The sequence below is a fragment of the Marmota monax genome, unplaced genomic scaffold (genome assembly GCF_021218885.2).
Source record: "Marmota monax isolate L192 unplaced genomic scaffold, Marmota_monax_Labrador192_F-V1.1 WCK01_AAM20220418_F8-fsc00031, whole genome shotgun sequence".
Taxonomy (NCBI): domain Eukaryota; kingdom Metazoa; phylum Chordata; class Mammalia; order Rodentia; family Sciuridae; genus Marmota; species Marmota monax.
The window spans coordinates 7,544,350-7,560,538 of NW_026695197.1; the positions used below are offsets into that span (position 1 = coordinate 7,544,350).

General features: G+C 43.5%; 1 protein-coding gene across 12 annotated transcripts in view; it reads left to right on the top strand.

The window, feature by feature from the left end:
• Nucleotides 1-16,189, top strand: part of Fhod3 (formin homology 2 domain containing 3) — a 461,034-nt gene that overhangs the window by 179,647 nt on the left and 265,198 nt on the right. For all 12 annotated transcript variants that reach the window (XM_046428243.2, XM_046428244.2, XM_046428246.2 and 9 more), the window contains exon 4: nt 12,208-12,275. In XM_046428243.2, coding sequence (XP_046284199.1) covers nt 12,208-12,275 — 68 coding nt within the window. The remainder of the gene's footprint in view (nt 1-12,207; nt 12,276-16,189) is intronic.

Here is a 16,189-nt window from a genome sequence, read left to right on the forward strand (position 1 = left end):
TATCAGAAAGTGTCACTCGACTGACCTGCCATGAGCATGATTGATAACCATTCCAGGAATCAGCCTGTGGCTAACAGGAAATGACAATGTCCATCACAGGCCAGCGAAAGTTCCCCAGCAACTCCAAGCTGTCTCATCAATGAGCACTGTCTATTTCCCCAGCCTGGAATGCTGCCCCAGCCTTCCTTCAACTAAGCGGCTGGCTTACTTACCCAGCATTTTCCTGGGGGGTGGTCTTCTCAAAGCCTCTCTAAACCCCACACTGATAAGGGCCTTCCTCTGCTTCATCACGTTTTACATTAGATCGTGCATATCTATTTGGGAGTCGGTTGGCTTTGCATTGCTGTCACTAAAATACCTGACAAGGAAAACTTAGAGGTGGAAAAATTTACTTTGGCCTCCAGTTTGAGGTTCAGTCCACGGATGGTCAACTCCATTGCTCTGTGCGGGACTTGGGGTGGAACCTCATGGTGGAACAGTGTGGTGGAGGAAAGATGCTCAGTTCATGACAGCCTGAAAGCCGAATAAGCTTGAATGCAAGGAGCCATGGATCATAATCCTCAAGGGCACACTCCTAATGACTTGATTCCTCCAGTCATGCTCTACCTGCCTATAGTTACCACCTATTGGTCTATTCAAATTAGTAGCCTATCAAATGGGTTATTCACTGATTTGGTTATATTCTCAATCATTTGACCCCTGAAAATTCCTCCATTGTCTGACACGAGCTTTTGGGGAACACCTCACATCCAAACCATACAGGGTCTCCTATCAGATTCCAGTTCTTCACAAGCACCATGTTGTAATCATCTTTGCATTCCCAGCCTAGGTAGCAAAAATGAAGTTTCACCTCTTGTTCGGTGAATGTTGTCACCATTGCTTACTGGAGCTCTGGCTTCCCCTGCCTTTGCCCTGACAGGCTCCTGTCTCCCAGCCGTAGCACGAGGGGCCCACTTGCAGAGTTCAGCCCCTGGGTCACCAGTTTACCTTATCTGTACCTTCTCGGAGTGCTTTCAGAGTCGGTAGTAATTTGTGCTTTGCTTTATATCCATGGGTTGCTATATAATGATCCCTTTGTAAGTTTTCAGGGCATCTTGTGTCTGGTGTTATCTAGAAAGGAAACGGTAACTTAAGGTAAATGAGTCTCCTAAGAGTTGGAACTCCAACTGAATTATAGACTCTCTAGGATCAGCCCTCCTTTTCTGTGAATTTTATTGAAAACAACTGACATGCAACAAAATACACTTTTAATGCATAGTTCCAAGACTTTTGACAGCCATATATACCATTACAAGCAGGACAAAGGAGATTTCCTTTAGAGTTCTTCCATGCATCTTCCTCATAATCCTCCCTACCCCCAATCCAGGCCTGCACTGATCTGCTTTCTGTCTCCATAGATCAGATTTGTCTTTCCTAAAGCTTCATATAAATGGAATCAGTCTTTCATTTAGTATAATGTTGGAATATATCCTTGGTTTCACATGAGCCAGTAGTGTTTGTACTGTGGATTGGTGCTGTTTTGTATAAATGTGCCGTGGTTTGCTTGTTCAGCAATGGATATTTGGGTTGTTACCAGGAGAGTTTTTGCCACTATGAATGAGGCCACTATTGAATCTTGATGAAATATTTTTTACGAAAGTTTTCACTGTCCTTGAGGAAACTTCTGGTAGTAGCATTGCTGGATCTAAGAGTAGGTGTGGATTCCTGTTGACAGGAAGATATCAAACTGCTTCCAAAGTGGTTGCACTATCTTGCATCCCACCAGCAGGGGATGGGTCTTCAGCTGCTCTGAGCATTCAATAACCTGTATAATCGGTCTCTTTAGCCGTTCTGTAGTGTAATGTACCAATCCCTTCTTTGGCAGATGGAAAATATCAAGGGTCTTGCCTAAAAGCACGTAGCTAGTCAGTGCTGAGCCTCGGGTCCCTGGGCTCTGGTCAGGGCAACAACACTGACCTGGCTGATAATTTCCACATCACTTTTTTAAAACAATGATATCCTTCCAGGGTGAAATTGAAAGCCCACTGGTGCCCTTATAATAGAAAGTAAAGGTTTTTCTCTGAAGTAACTGCTTGCACTTAGCTCAGGGTCACCAGTCCCATCTCCATATTGGCCCATTATTCATTGGGTAGATGATGAGCAAATAGTCAAATTCATAAAAAAAAAAAAAAAAGTACATAGGATGGTTGGGAATGCTAATTTCCTTGAAGCTTCCAACTGTACACTCTTCTTCTTTGTAATTGAGGTCCCCCAGCAACTTGAAACTGCCTCCCCATTGTCTCCTGGTGATATTCTCAAACATACCGCATTCCCTTTGTGTTCCTTCAGGGGCAGAAATGCTGATCCTTGCCATGGTGTATTTTCACTGCAATACTTTGCAACAGCTAAAGAGCACTCTGGGCTCAGCCCTGCATAGCATGGGACCTACAGCCTGGAAATACAGAAGCATCGGGGTGGGTGGGAGGTGTGTGCAGCTTGCTCTTTTAGTGACTAAACCTTTGGTTAGATGTGAATTTATTGCAGGACAAAATCAATAAAGTTTGCACTTGTTAAAAAAAAATGCAATGCTATACTTCTGTGTTTTTTTTTTCTCCCCTCCATTGTTTAGTGAATAAACCCTCCTTAGAAAAGCTGTTTAAAAACTCAAATCTTTGCTCGGGTCCAGTTTTGTTTGCATTATAGGCTACTTGCCATGGATGGAATAGCTGCTTCCATCTTGAAGGATGCTTAGAGGGCACTGGCTCCATGGGGTTGGGCAGGTGGACTCCTGAGTTTTGCCATCTCTGCTTAGTGACATGATTGATACCAGATTGTTCCCTTTTGACCCCAGCTAATCATCCTTACCTTCTTTCTAAGGATTAGATATCTACCTCTTTTTCTCAGGGTATAGGGCAGGAAGGGTGAACATTTTCCCAGTCAAGAGTCAGTGACCCCAAGAAGGAAGAGGCCCTCCCTTCCAGGGAGTGATGGTGCCTTGGAGAGGCACCACCAGGGCCAGTAGGGGCTGACTGACTCGGGTGACCCTCTCACCTCAGTTGGGAAGACCCAACAGGTGCTGGGAGATGCCTTCCTGATCCTGGGTGCAGGGCCCAGGAAAGGCCTGATCATCCCCTAAACCTATGGCCATAGGTAATTTTTTTTTTAGAAATTCTGCTGAAGCCTTGGGGGTTGGAGGATGAAGGCGGGTGAGCTGTTGACATATGCCAAGTTCTTACCAGCAGTGCATGATCATGTAGCTTCAGAAGGTTGGAATGTGTTTTGATCCCGTTTGACTCAGTTGTCTTCTCAGTAATAGGAATACCTTCTGAAATGTGAGCGTTATTTAGGAGTCTGGGTGGTGGTAGTGTCAATTATGGCGCAGGAGGCAAGAGTGCAAACCAAGCACAGGAGCGAGCAGTCCATGGTGTGAGGATGTTACTGGCAGGGAGTATACAGGTGGTGTGGATAGGGGCTCAGGATGCATGGCTAGTAGGGTTTGAGAGTTTATTCCCAGGGCTGGATTGTTTAGCAAAGGCTGAGATGGCTCCATCCTGACTGTAATCAGTGCCTTAATGGTGTGGAACACCTTCTCATGCGTCCTGTCCTTGGGCTGCTGGGTCTTAATGGATTTGGGGTCTTTGTGTTGGGGGTGGAGTTTTTCCCAAAATTCCTCCCCAGAGAGGGGAGCAGAGTTGGGCTTCACACTCCATTGAGAAGGATGGTCCCTTGTGGATGCCAGGGAATCTGGATCCTTCCAGAAGAGTCCAAAGAGGGCTCCTTTGGTTCAGGAAGCTTCCTTTTGTGCCCTGACAGTAGCAGTGAGAAGGGCAGAGCTACAGGGCTATGACCACCGTTGTGCTGCATGCAGCCTTCTTGGAGAAGAACCCCACGCTCGAGCAAAACCGACTTGGCAGTGCATGTCCATGGTGGTTTTCAAACGAGAACTAGGAGATGTGGAAGGTTTAAAAATTAAGAGAAATAGAAAAGCTGAATAAAGTATCTTGAAGGTTCTGCAGATCCCCGATTAAGGGTGAAGAAAACAAGAGAATGAAATGGAGAAAGAGAAGGCGGGTGGGCAGTTAGTAGAGCCATGTGCAGCACAGGAGGTAGATGGAAAGCAAAACCCCCACCACCTACCTTGCCCCATGTCTCCCTGCTGCCTTCCACATGCAGAGGATCTGATGACAGAGCAGTCTGTTGAGGGGAAGGCTCAGAGGTGCAGCCACTTTTGGTACAGGTGCGGTGTTCTTGGATTGGACAAGAGAGGTCACCTCTCTGCAGAGGGAGGAGGTAGATCTGGGTGATCTCTGAGGACCCTCCTCTTCCTACCATTCTTTGATCCTAGAGGCTAAAAAGTCTTTTTTGAAACAGAATTCTGTTCAAGCTGATTCAGGCTTTTTTGCTTTCTGACGGGGGATGATTTCAGAAGCTCAAAGACAAGAGAACAGAAGTATGCTTTACTAGATTCCCAAAGCTAACTCACTTTCTCAAATTCAGAGAGGAAAATAGTTTCCCATGAATTCATGCAGATGGGGATATGAAGGGTTTAGCCTAGGCTGTCCTCAGTGGGGATGAGGATGGTAATAAAAGATGAGCAATCCAGTACCTCATTGCAGAATTGAAAGTCTTTTGCAGCTTCTTGGTCAACAGCTCCGTGGAAGTTGTTTGCCCCCCTATATTAAGGGGGGAGGGGTTTCCCCACATCTGACACCTCCCTGGGGCCCTGCATCTGTAATTACTGGGCTATGCTTTTTGTTGACTCACTGAGCATCCTGAAACTTGGGTTGTGCCCTGAGTATGGTTTTACTTACCTATCATAGCCCTTGTCCCATAGAACATGGTCAGTGAGCAAGGGAAGGAAAATGGAAGGAGTCAGAATTGCATGTTCAGGGTTACCAAAAAACATCCTGGATTCCCAGGGTCTTAAATTGTGCTTTTCCCTTTGGCACTCAGAGTAGGCATAGGCATGTGAGATTCCATCCATGCTCAAGGATCCCAGGTTAATGGAAGTCTGGCCGTAGATAGACTGATCCCCCTCATATTAGTCATGTATACCAAGCACTGACCATAGGTCAGACACTGCCAGGGACTGAAGGGATACCAATATGGATTGGAGTTGGCTCTGCTGTGGGAAAGCACATAAGGGTGCCTCGAACCATGAGGAATGATTTGTGGCAGAAAATGCCATGCCCTGGCTCCAGGTCATGTGTATGCAGAAGTATTGTAAAGAGTCATACATGGGGCTTGTGGTCTGACTTCCTGTGCATTTGCTTTGGATAATTTTGGGAAAAAAAAATTTAGGGGTGTGTGTGTATGTGTGGGGGGGTTATTTTATGAAAAAAGGAAAAGATTAGTCCATAACTACCCTTTTTATTCTCTGGCTTCCTGTTTTTGATCTTATGTGAGTGTAGTGCATTTGTTACAATTGGGTCAGTGTTCATATGTTAAGGGCATAGGTCACATTAGAGTTTATTCTGTTATATATTAGATGGGTTCTGCAAGTGTAAATGACGTATCTGTCATTAGAGTATCATACAAAAAAACTTAAATACTCCCAAAATCCCCAGTGCTTTACCTATTCATCCTGCTTCTCCCCACAAACCTTGATCTTTCTATTCTCTACTTTTTCTATTTCAGAATGTCACATAAATGGTTCCATGGACATGGTATGTAACTCTTAGAAATTGGCTTCTTTCAATTAGCAATGCACATTTTAAAGTTTCTCCATGTCCTTTTGTGGTTTGAGAGCTCATTTCTTTTTATCACCGAACAACAAATTCTCCCTTGTATGAATGTACTGCAGTTTATCTACCTGTTGAGGTGTATCTTGGATGTTTTGAAGTTTTGGCAACAATAAACATAGGATATGACTTTCATGTCTATGGTCATGTAGCCAAAGGGACATGACAGAGTGGGGCTGTCTTTTGGGGCTAGGCCCTTTCACAAAAGGCAAGACTCCCAAATGTTCTCAGGTTTGACTAACCTGTAAAGCTATGACCAGGCTGGATGTTGGGACCTTGGGAATTTGAATGGAATATGATCTTCCTGTGTTCTTTCCAGCCCTTGTAGCCAACTTGGTCATTTAATTATTTATTGAAGGATTAAGTGCTGGGGACATGAAGGTAAATTATTCACAGATGGAACATCAAGGAGGTCACGCTTTATTTGTGGGGGAAGATTTCAAAAGAACCAATCTTTTGAACCAATTTCAAAATATTGAGAATCTTTAAATATCATGAGAAATGAACACAGAAAGATGGCACCACCATCAACACTGATTTGAGCCCCACTAACAAGTGCATAACAAAGGCAAATGTGAGGAATCCAGAGAGGGAGGGGAGGACTTCTGCAGGAGTTGCTGACCTGGTACCCCAGGAGGAATGAGATGGAAGCAGAGAAATGCCGTTCCAGGTCAGCATGTGAAGGCTGGGGAGTGAGGCTGCTTCTGACCCTTGATCACTGCCCAAGGAGAGTGCTCGGCTGTCTTGGGAAGGGGTCTGTTTCATGAAAGTGGCCTAAGCTGCTCCAGTGTCCCATTCTAAAGGCCTCCTAACTGCTCTCCTATTCCTACCCATTCCCTGTCCAACTCATCTGCCTTGACCTGATACGCAGGCCATGAATTTGAGAGAACCCTATTTCATCAGAGTGCTTTTCTAACTTCCCTTCAGAGCTTTGTAACTGCCTATGAGACAGTTGAAATGCCACAGCATGGCCCCATAGGTCCCTCTCTGTGCCCACTCTCCCCACAGATCTGGACGACCTCATAGCTATGCACCTGCCCATATTCAAACACTGCCTAAGTGGTTGTCCTCTTGGGACACATGGCTTTGCTTTTATACCTTGTGCTTTCTGTTCCTCATGTGGCCATTTTATACAGCAGTTCTCAAGGTAGCTGATCTTGCTCAGGGTCATGTCATCTGAATCTTCATTTCTCTGTCCCACACTCAGTTTTGCCACTCCAGGGCCCTAAGTGTTGCTGCCGCTTTCTCACATGACATTGTCCTGACACTTGTGTTGTCTCCTCCACTAGGCCATATAGTCTTATTTGACTGAGACTCTCTTCATGTGTATTTGTGTTCCTAGTGCATAGCATGGTATCTGTTGATCATCAAAACAATAAAACATCTTAATGACTATTACTCCAAATTATTTAAGGAATGACAGAAATCCAAGGGAAATTGGATTTAAATAAGGCTTTTAAAAATGTTTAATCTGTTCTAATTATGTGACAATAGAATGCATTTTGACACATTGTATACAAAGGGAGCATAACTTTTCATTCCACCATCCCTTCCATCCCCTCACCCTTTCCCCTCACTCCCCTCTGCATAATCCAAAGTTCGTTTATCCTACCAGCTCCCTCCCCAACCCCCATTATGGATCAGTATCCACTTACCAGAAAATATTTGGCCTTTGAATTTCGGGGTTTGGCTTATTTTGCTTAGCATGATATTCTCCAGCTCCATTCAATTAAAAAACGATTTCTTAAGCAGTCTTTTGTCTTATTGGGTCACATGATCCTGCCATCACTCCTATTTAGCGTCCTCTTCATCAGGCTGCTATGCTGCCACTCAGCTGATGGGAGGATGCTGTACATGTGTCCTCTACCATTCCCACAGGTGGGTAGGAGGAGCCAGACTTCTCAAAGGCCTTTGGTTTTGTCTGTGTGTTCTCTGAATTTACATGGCATCATAAGTGTTGTGGTTAAGACTTAAGCAGGTTTCATTAGTTTGGGTGTTTACGTTATTTTTTGATCAAACAGAACATATGGTCAATTCCATTTTTATTGGCCATTTTCAGTCTTTTCCATTTCCGTGAACCTCCAATCTCAGGTCTGGGCCCCGAAAGCAACTATGTCACCTCTTAGTTTCTTCATCTGTAAAATGGAGATGTTTGGTCAGATCAAGAATTCTTCCCTGGTAGTCCATAAAATCTTCCAAAAGCCCACTGGAAGTTTCCATGTACCTGTGCCTTCTGAAACTGTTTTTTAATGTCTGAATATATTTTTGAATACTCATTAAATCAGTGTGTTGTTCCAAGAAACTTAAAATTATTGGAAAAAGATGACTTCCAAAGTTAGACCTAGCCATTCTAATTAAACCAGTTTTCACGATGCCTTTTTCTTTAAAATATCAGCCTGTAGCTGTGCATGGTGGTGCATCCTTGCAATCTCGGCTACTTGGGAGACTGAGGCAGGAGGATTGTAAGTTTGAGGGTAGCCTGTTTTGAGACCCTGTCTCAAAATTGAAAAAAAATTAAAATATTACCATGTAATAATGAGGCAGCAGTTGCAGGTTGAATTGGAGAGTACTTCCTGGTGATCCATGAATCACCTGAAATGTCTGAATTCATGAGAAGAATATCCAGAGTGGAATCCTTGACTCACTCAGTGCCAATAAGAATTTAGGCTGAGTGCTTCCTGTCTTGGAACATCACCCAACCCTGGCCATTGTTTTTCTTCAGACAGTCTTTAGTCTCATGAAGTTGATTTTTTTTTTTTCCCCCCATCTCTCTGCCCAGTGTCTGAAGAGTACATCACAGTTCAATTCCTGGTAGACAAGGAGCTCATTTCTTATGGCTGCTCCTGAAAAATCAACAGTTGTACACTCCATAGCTGATAGTTTCAAATGTAGGCTCGGGCATCTTGCCTCTGAATGTATCTCCTTTCAGTGTGGTGGATTTTGTATCTGCACAAGGAAAAAGGAAAGTCATCTTCTGCCCTGAGCAGAGGAGAGAATCCTAGGTCTTGGCCCAAGTTTTCCCTTGGAGTGCTTGGCTAATGTGTTTGATACTTGGTGATAGAAGAGTGTTTCGTAATTATCGATTTGACAAGCCTGGTGGCTTGATATTCTAGATGCATCTTTCACTCTACCACATACCTTCTCAAAGGTGATCTTGGTTCTTAACCTCCACATTCTCTACTGATTTAAAGTGGTTCTAATTCCCCCCCCTGTTTTTTTTTCTTAATCAATGTTCTTCATTGTGCTTTTGGCTGAGCAGGGGGCACAGGACACCTTTGGCTGTGCTTTTCAGCACTGATGTTTGTGGGCCACACAGGGAGTTTCCCAATGACAAAGCAGGCATGGTCTCCATTGGCCTTTAATTTTTTGCCCTCTACTTTTTATAAACTAGCTTAGAGTATAATATACTAATTGCATCTATTAAAGGAACAGTGCTCACTTTAAAAGGCAAGAAACATGGAGAGGAAGGATGAGGGCACAGTTTCAAAGACTTCGGCAAGGTTCAGACTAGAGCTCGCTACCAAATGTAGGCCACTAATTGCCCTTTACATAAAAGCTAATGTTCTGCAAATGATTGCAACCTGGGCAGGGTTAGTTTGAAAGGGGTAAAAGAATATATATTTTCCTTTCTTCACTTAGGGGCCAAGCCTGGACTGTGCCTAACTAACAATAGGGATGTAAAATTAGCTCCCTCTGGATCTCCTCAGCTGCTGGAATCCATACCACATCTTCCTTGGCACTCTGCAGGCATGAGTCTCATGAGTTGCTGGCCACTCCTCCAAGCACTCTCGAAATTTCAGGAGAAAAGCCACCCTTTACACTCCAGCCTGACCCCAGCCCTGCATTTCTGCTTTGAGTTTTAATATTATACTTTCTTCACAGTGACCAGGAAGGGACCCAGCTCTATCTTGCTTGCTCAGGTACCTTTTTGCCCTTATGCTCTGACTTTGAGCTCTCCTGAGTCGGTGATAGCAACCATAGCTGTCCCACATTCTCTCCTGGTGGAGGCTGCATCGGCTTTGTTGGCGTGTATTTATGGCTGAGGAGGAGAAAGGAGAACCTCTGTAGGGTCAGAGAAACTGGAGGTGAAGCTGTATTGCGTTGCTGCCCTCTTGATGGCTTAGGGTGGGCTCCAGATACCTCTTGGTCTATGGTGTATGGTCTTGTTTTACACCGCCTGATTTTTCTTTGGGCAGTAGACACTTGGAATTCCTTCCCTTGGCATTCAGGCTGTTAGAACAATCTACACAGTGAACCAGGTATAGTTGGGGGAGAGAACCTTGCAAGCTCAGCTCCACTAAGCACAGGCAGAAGCCACACATGCATATGAATCTGCACACACGGACTTACACATGAGAGCACAGCCCATAGAGGATGGCACTATATTGCAAACCTAGGGAGTGCCAAGGCTAGTGATCCTCCTGTGTCGAGGAGGACTTACACCCATGTAACCCAGGACTGGGACTCATGCCTGAATCCACATAAACAGGCTGCTTCTAAAGGAGTAATTGGAGTTCAATAGGAAATGGGCCCAACAGTGTCCGTGAGCCCTTCACCCGCTAGACTTACTTGAAGGGGGGGAGGCCTGTACCAGCCGTGGTAACCGTAGAATGCCTGGGGTCTTGAGCTCAATGTCACTCAGTGAAAGCTCCAGCCCATGCTTCCCATGGTGATGTCAGGCAGCAAGAAAGCCAGGACCTGAGCTATGAGAAGGAGTGCTTCTCCTTTAGGCCTGTAGGTTTCTCTGAGCCACATCAAAGGGTGCTCAGCAGTCACTTTTGTGGGCAGGAAGTCTGACATAGGGGAAGGGCTTGCTGGATCCTCCCCTGCCAGCAGGAATTGTACCTTCTGTAAAGGACAAATTACATGTCATTTATGAACATCCTTGGTCCCTAGTTCTTGCTAAGATTCTAGGTAAACTGGCGTCTCCTGTCGGTGATAGCAACCATAGCTGTCCCACATTCTCCCCTGGTGGAGGCTGCATCGGCTTTGTTGGCGTGTATTTATGGCTGAGGAGGAGAAAGGAGAACCTCTGTAGGGTCAGAGAAACTGGAGGTGAAGCTGTATTGCGTTGCTGCCCTCTTGATGGCTTAGGGTGGGCTCCAGACCCCTCTTGGTCTATGGTGTATGGTCTTGTTTTACACCGCCTGATTTTTCTTTGGGCAGTAGACACTTGGAATTCCTTCCCTTGGCATTCAGGCTGTTAGAACAATCTACACAGTGAACCAGGTATAGTTGGGGGAGAGAACCTTGCAACCTTGAATAAGCAGAACAAGTTGGCATCTAGGCTTTTTTTGGTGCCACTGTTTAAAAAAATAGCTAGCAATTTTTTGAGTTAGAATTAAGCACCGTGATTTCGTTTCCTACCATGGTGTTGGCTCTTTGTAGAGAGGGATTGTCTTGTCTTTTCAAAGATCAGTGCTCTAGAGTAATACTCGTTTCAGTGAATATTTAGTTATTTTTATTTCAACCATATTGAAGATGATTCCAGTATTGCTTTCATGTGATGAAGGGATAACATGCTTTTAACAAAAGCTGACATTTGTTAAAATGACTTGCATAAGAAAGCTACAGGTTTGGAGTACTTTCGCAGATGACATCTTTGTAAAAATGGAATGGCACTAGCAGGACCAAGCGTGGCTCCTGCAATGTTAAGCAGACTCCATGCTCCCAAATGTCCTGCAGATACCAGTACTGAACTCTCCTATGTATCCTTAGCACCTTGTAGCATTACCCACTGGCCACCTAGTCATTGTGGCATACTTGTCTCTCTGAGTTATACAAGTCAGCCCAAGTCTTGAGCTAGGGAATTTGAAGGCCAGACTCGTCCTTCTACCTTGCTGTGGGCCGGGACCATCCTTAAACATGAGTCAGTGCCCGTGCCTGGGGAGGAGGTAAGGTTAGCTTCTAGAGGATCATTGCAAGACTACAGGGAGCGAGTTAGTCTATACAACCATCTCACAGCATTTGGGTCTTCTGTACTGCATGGGGAAGTGGGGCCCATAGGTGCGTTCAAGGCCACCAGCAGACCCAGGAAAGGGGAGGGCCTCTGAGGCTTTCTAAGCATAAATGAGGAAAGTATAGGATACAGGGGCTCTAAGGCCAGGAAGGAGTGAGGTAGAAGGATGCATTGTTTTGGCTACAGAGATTTTCTGGGTGTATGTGGCCATCAAGTGGAAATAGCTGTAAAACTGGAAAAGGGTCTATGACAAAGTGTTAAATAGTGATTTAGAGAAGGAAGCTGGGGGCCAAGAGTGCAAATCTGGGTGTATCTTGTTACACAACTCTCCTGTCTCCTCTCTGCCATTATTAGCAGAGTGTGTGAATCATTCTTTCTGGAGTGAGGGCTATATGTATGTGTATATATGGAATGGATGTGTCCGTTCCCTGTTCCTTTTTGAGTAGAAATTGTTAACCTTCATAACCCCTTTGTATTTATGCCATCTGTTGAGTCACATGAATTAATTTACATTCTTCTTTATTTCAGAAAAACTGTACAACTCTTCTGGACGAGATTTAAGAAGGGCCCTTTTCTCCCTGAAGCAGATATTTCAGGTAAAAAGAAAAAGGTACTTCAGGTCCTGTTTTGCTTTGCTTTGGGATTAGATCAAAGTTGCTGTTCATTACCAAAAGAAAGGGCTCTTTGGATCACACTTACAAATCAGGTCAGAATATCCGTGAAGAATATTTTATAAAATCAAACATTTCAAATATAAAAAGTAAAGATAAAAATTATTGAATCATAATTTTGCCATATTTACTTCATCGAAAAAGAAAATCTATATGAATATAATTGAAAATCTGTTCCCTAATACCAGCCTCCCCCAACTCCTGCCAAGATCCCCTCTCTGTTGAATGGTATTTATCGTGCACATGTATGTTTCCTTTTTCTTGGTAAATATTCAATGTGGTAACCTTGTGTTCACTTGATGTCCATTCTGTGCTGCCTGCTGCCTGCCCCAGTTTACTTATGGGTATAGGCATGATGGATGATGCAGCACTGGTCAAGTATTGCATTATATAAACAGAGCACAAGGTGGGTGGGTGGTTGATCTTTTGGCAGATGGTTAGTTTCCAGTGTTATCGTTACTACAGTGTTGTGAACATAGTCTCTTGCATGTGTGGAAGTCTCCATCTTGGGTTCCATCTTATCCCTCCCTCTCTCCCCTCTAGAGTCTGCAGTTGGGCCATACTTACTGTGTCTCCATAGGACCACACACTACTCTTCACTCCATCTTTCCAGCCTGCCTCTGTCTCCATTGCTCAGCTTCAACTTTCCCCCTGAGTATTGAGTTGTTGGTAGAATCACAGAAGCTACCTACCAAAGGGATTTAAACACGTAGTTTCTGTACCTTTAGTGAAGACACCCCATGCCCCATGGACTGATTATAATAATTGAGGGTAATGGTGTAGGTATCATTGTGAGGGTGTGTGAAGCTTTAGAGTTCTTAAAAAAAAAAATTATGATTCTTCAGTTAAAAACTTTCCTGAACTGAATGGGAAGTATCAGAATGAACCCATAGTATAGATTATCTAGAAGCATCTGTTTAAAAGAACTGAAAGCATAATCATAAAAAGCAATGAGATTGCAGGCTAAAACTGCAAGGAAGGAATGAGAGCGGCTTGGAGAAGTGGCTCATTCTTGGTGTGTGTAGGAAATGTTATAAACTTGGAACCTCTTACTGTACAGAGAGCGGAAGCTATCAGATGATACTAGGATTATTTCTAGAGGCACTGGGAAGCAAGTTACAGGGTCTCCTGCTGACTGACTAGAGATGGGGCAATAGGCAGTGGGCCTAAACACATCAAATAGGTTTGAATTAATGAAGTTATAAGTACGCTAAAAATAACAACAAATTGTCAAAATGAGTATGCAAAAGATGTACTTATGAGAAAATGTTAATGAAGTAGCTCACTATTTTGAAAATAGGTGAAGATTTAGAATCTCAATTTTCTTTCCTTTTCATATGTGAACTTGAGGATAATCAGTAGTCAGGAGGAAGTCTCATTTGTAGCAGTATCCCAGCTAGTAAGGACTACAGTACTACAGATATAATTAAGCCACTAATGAATCAATGGATCTGTGTATCAAGCATCAGGATTGCTGTCATGATAGAAATAGGATACAATCAGATATTATGTACCTCCTAAGAGGAAAAAATGCCCTGTGGTCAAGCCAAGATCCAACCCTGGATGTGATCATGCCTCTGTGTAGTAACCAACTTATAAATGATCCAGGACAGATGTATGCTAAATTTGTACCACAATGTTGTAATCAATAAAATCTAGATGGATCTCTCCAATGATTAAACTTCAAGGGGAAAAAAATAACCATGAATGTCAAAGCTGTTGCAGTTATATCAACTAATTATGTGTGGATCTTATTTGGATTCTAGGACAAACTGTCAAACAGTATTTATAAAAGAGCTGGGAATTTGGTTAATGACTGGATTAAAGTATTGTTAATGTGACTATATATTAAGAGTTCCTAGAGTTTGGATATACATCATTTAATCTATAGTTTTCTGATATGTGACATCTGAACTTGATTTAGACTGACGGGAGAGACTGGGGGTGATGGGTGAAAGAGGGTTGGCATAAATTGGCACCTACGGTTGTGTATAAATTATTTAAAATGAAGAGTTAATAAGCCTAACCAGGTTAGTTACTACAGAGTATATGTTGCTCGAATTCTCAAAGCTGCTGTTTCCACTATTAAACATATTTCTGTGTGGCCTGGTTAGCAGTGTAGAGTTCAGGAAGAAGGTGCTTGTTACCAGGAGTTGGGAGTGGACTTGAAGGCCACACAGGTGTGCACAAACAGCTCTTGGCCACAGAGCAGGTCACTGGGGATTAACTGGATTACACAGGCAGCAAGCTGTCTGGGGCTGAGATTGCCACCTTCTCTACCCTTAGGTCCATCTCCTGTTTGCTATGTGTGGAGATTCTTTTTGAAACTAGAATTTTTGAGCTTAAACAATCACGACCATTGATCATCTGAACTGAGTATTCCTCAAATGACCACAGGTTAATGCAGTTATAGAAGATTCCGAACTGCAGCCATTAATCACTGGTTAGTGCTAACATACATCCCATTTTAGTCTGACACCAGTGTTTAAAAAGTCATATTTATGCCTGTTTGGATATGTGTTCAAGACCTAGCACACTGCCAATTTGGAAGATTTTCTGTACATGTATTATCCATCAACTTGTCTCTCCTAAGTGCCTTATCTACATGTGTGCATACATTTTAAAGTTCTGAATTACTTCTATAAACACTGTCTCGCCTGTCCAGTGTTTTTTCCGAGAGCCTTTGCCAGTCCGGCCTCTGCTATATTACTATTAGTGATTAGCTTGAGCCATTTCTTGAGCTTGTCCTCACTTTTTCACCATGAAGTCATGTGTGAATCTAGTTTTAGTTAAAGTAATAAACATTTGTAACATGCTTGGAAAAAACCTGACTAGACATGAGCTCATCTAAATGTCCACTTTTCACATATGCTGGTGGAAAAGGATATGGATGGAGAGAGAATTATTTTTTATTTCCCTTCTACATATGAGTGTAAAGTAATTTTCCAAAAACTCATGACATTGTCCCATTTTCTTTCTTCCACAGTCATGATTATCTCAAAGTCTGAGTTAACACAGCTGTGTTTCATTACTTTCAGGGCGCAAGCATTGCTCACCCACCCTCCCCCCTAGAGCCAGCTCTGACCCTAGAGTGCTGTCATGGTTCCCAGGGTCCCTTTGCTGCATCTGCCCACACTTGGCTCAAGACCCCCATCCATCCTATTGGAAAAAAGCATAGGAATCAAAGAAAAGGGCTACTTTCACGTGGGGACAGGAGAATTACACCAGTTCGTCTAAATTATTTTTTCTGTTAGAGATAAACTGTGGTTGCTGACTATTCCTAGAACAACCGTTTCATTATTCCATTAAGTGTTCTACTCTTTACATCACTGAGGTTTCTCATTTTTGCCCTGTTAAATCAAATAATGGATGTCCCAGCCTTATCCTAGATGTATTTGAGACGAGGCACACTGTTCAACTGAGGAGCTCCCAGTTTCAATGGAGAAAGCAGTGATGGAAAAACCAGTCTCATAGGGCTCCACTGAACTTGGTTGGTACCAAGAACTGTCAGGGTTTGGGGATTGGCCAAACATGGTTAAATGGTCTTGGTCAAGCACTTTTTGCCACTCTTGAGTCTTAAACTATCTGATCTGTAAAGAGAATGTAGTATTAGAATAGTGATTCTCGAATGGGCGGCCCTGTAGGATTTCCCAGGCAATTCCAGGGTCCTACCCTGGAAATTCGGATCAAATCCATCTGCATAAGGTCCTACTTGCTAATCCCTTTAAAGTTCCCTAGATGATCCTAATGTGAAGGAGTCAGGGATGAGACCCATCGGAGCCTCCAAGTCACCCAGAGGGCTCCTTAAACACAACAGGCTGGGTTTGGGTGGGGCCAAG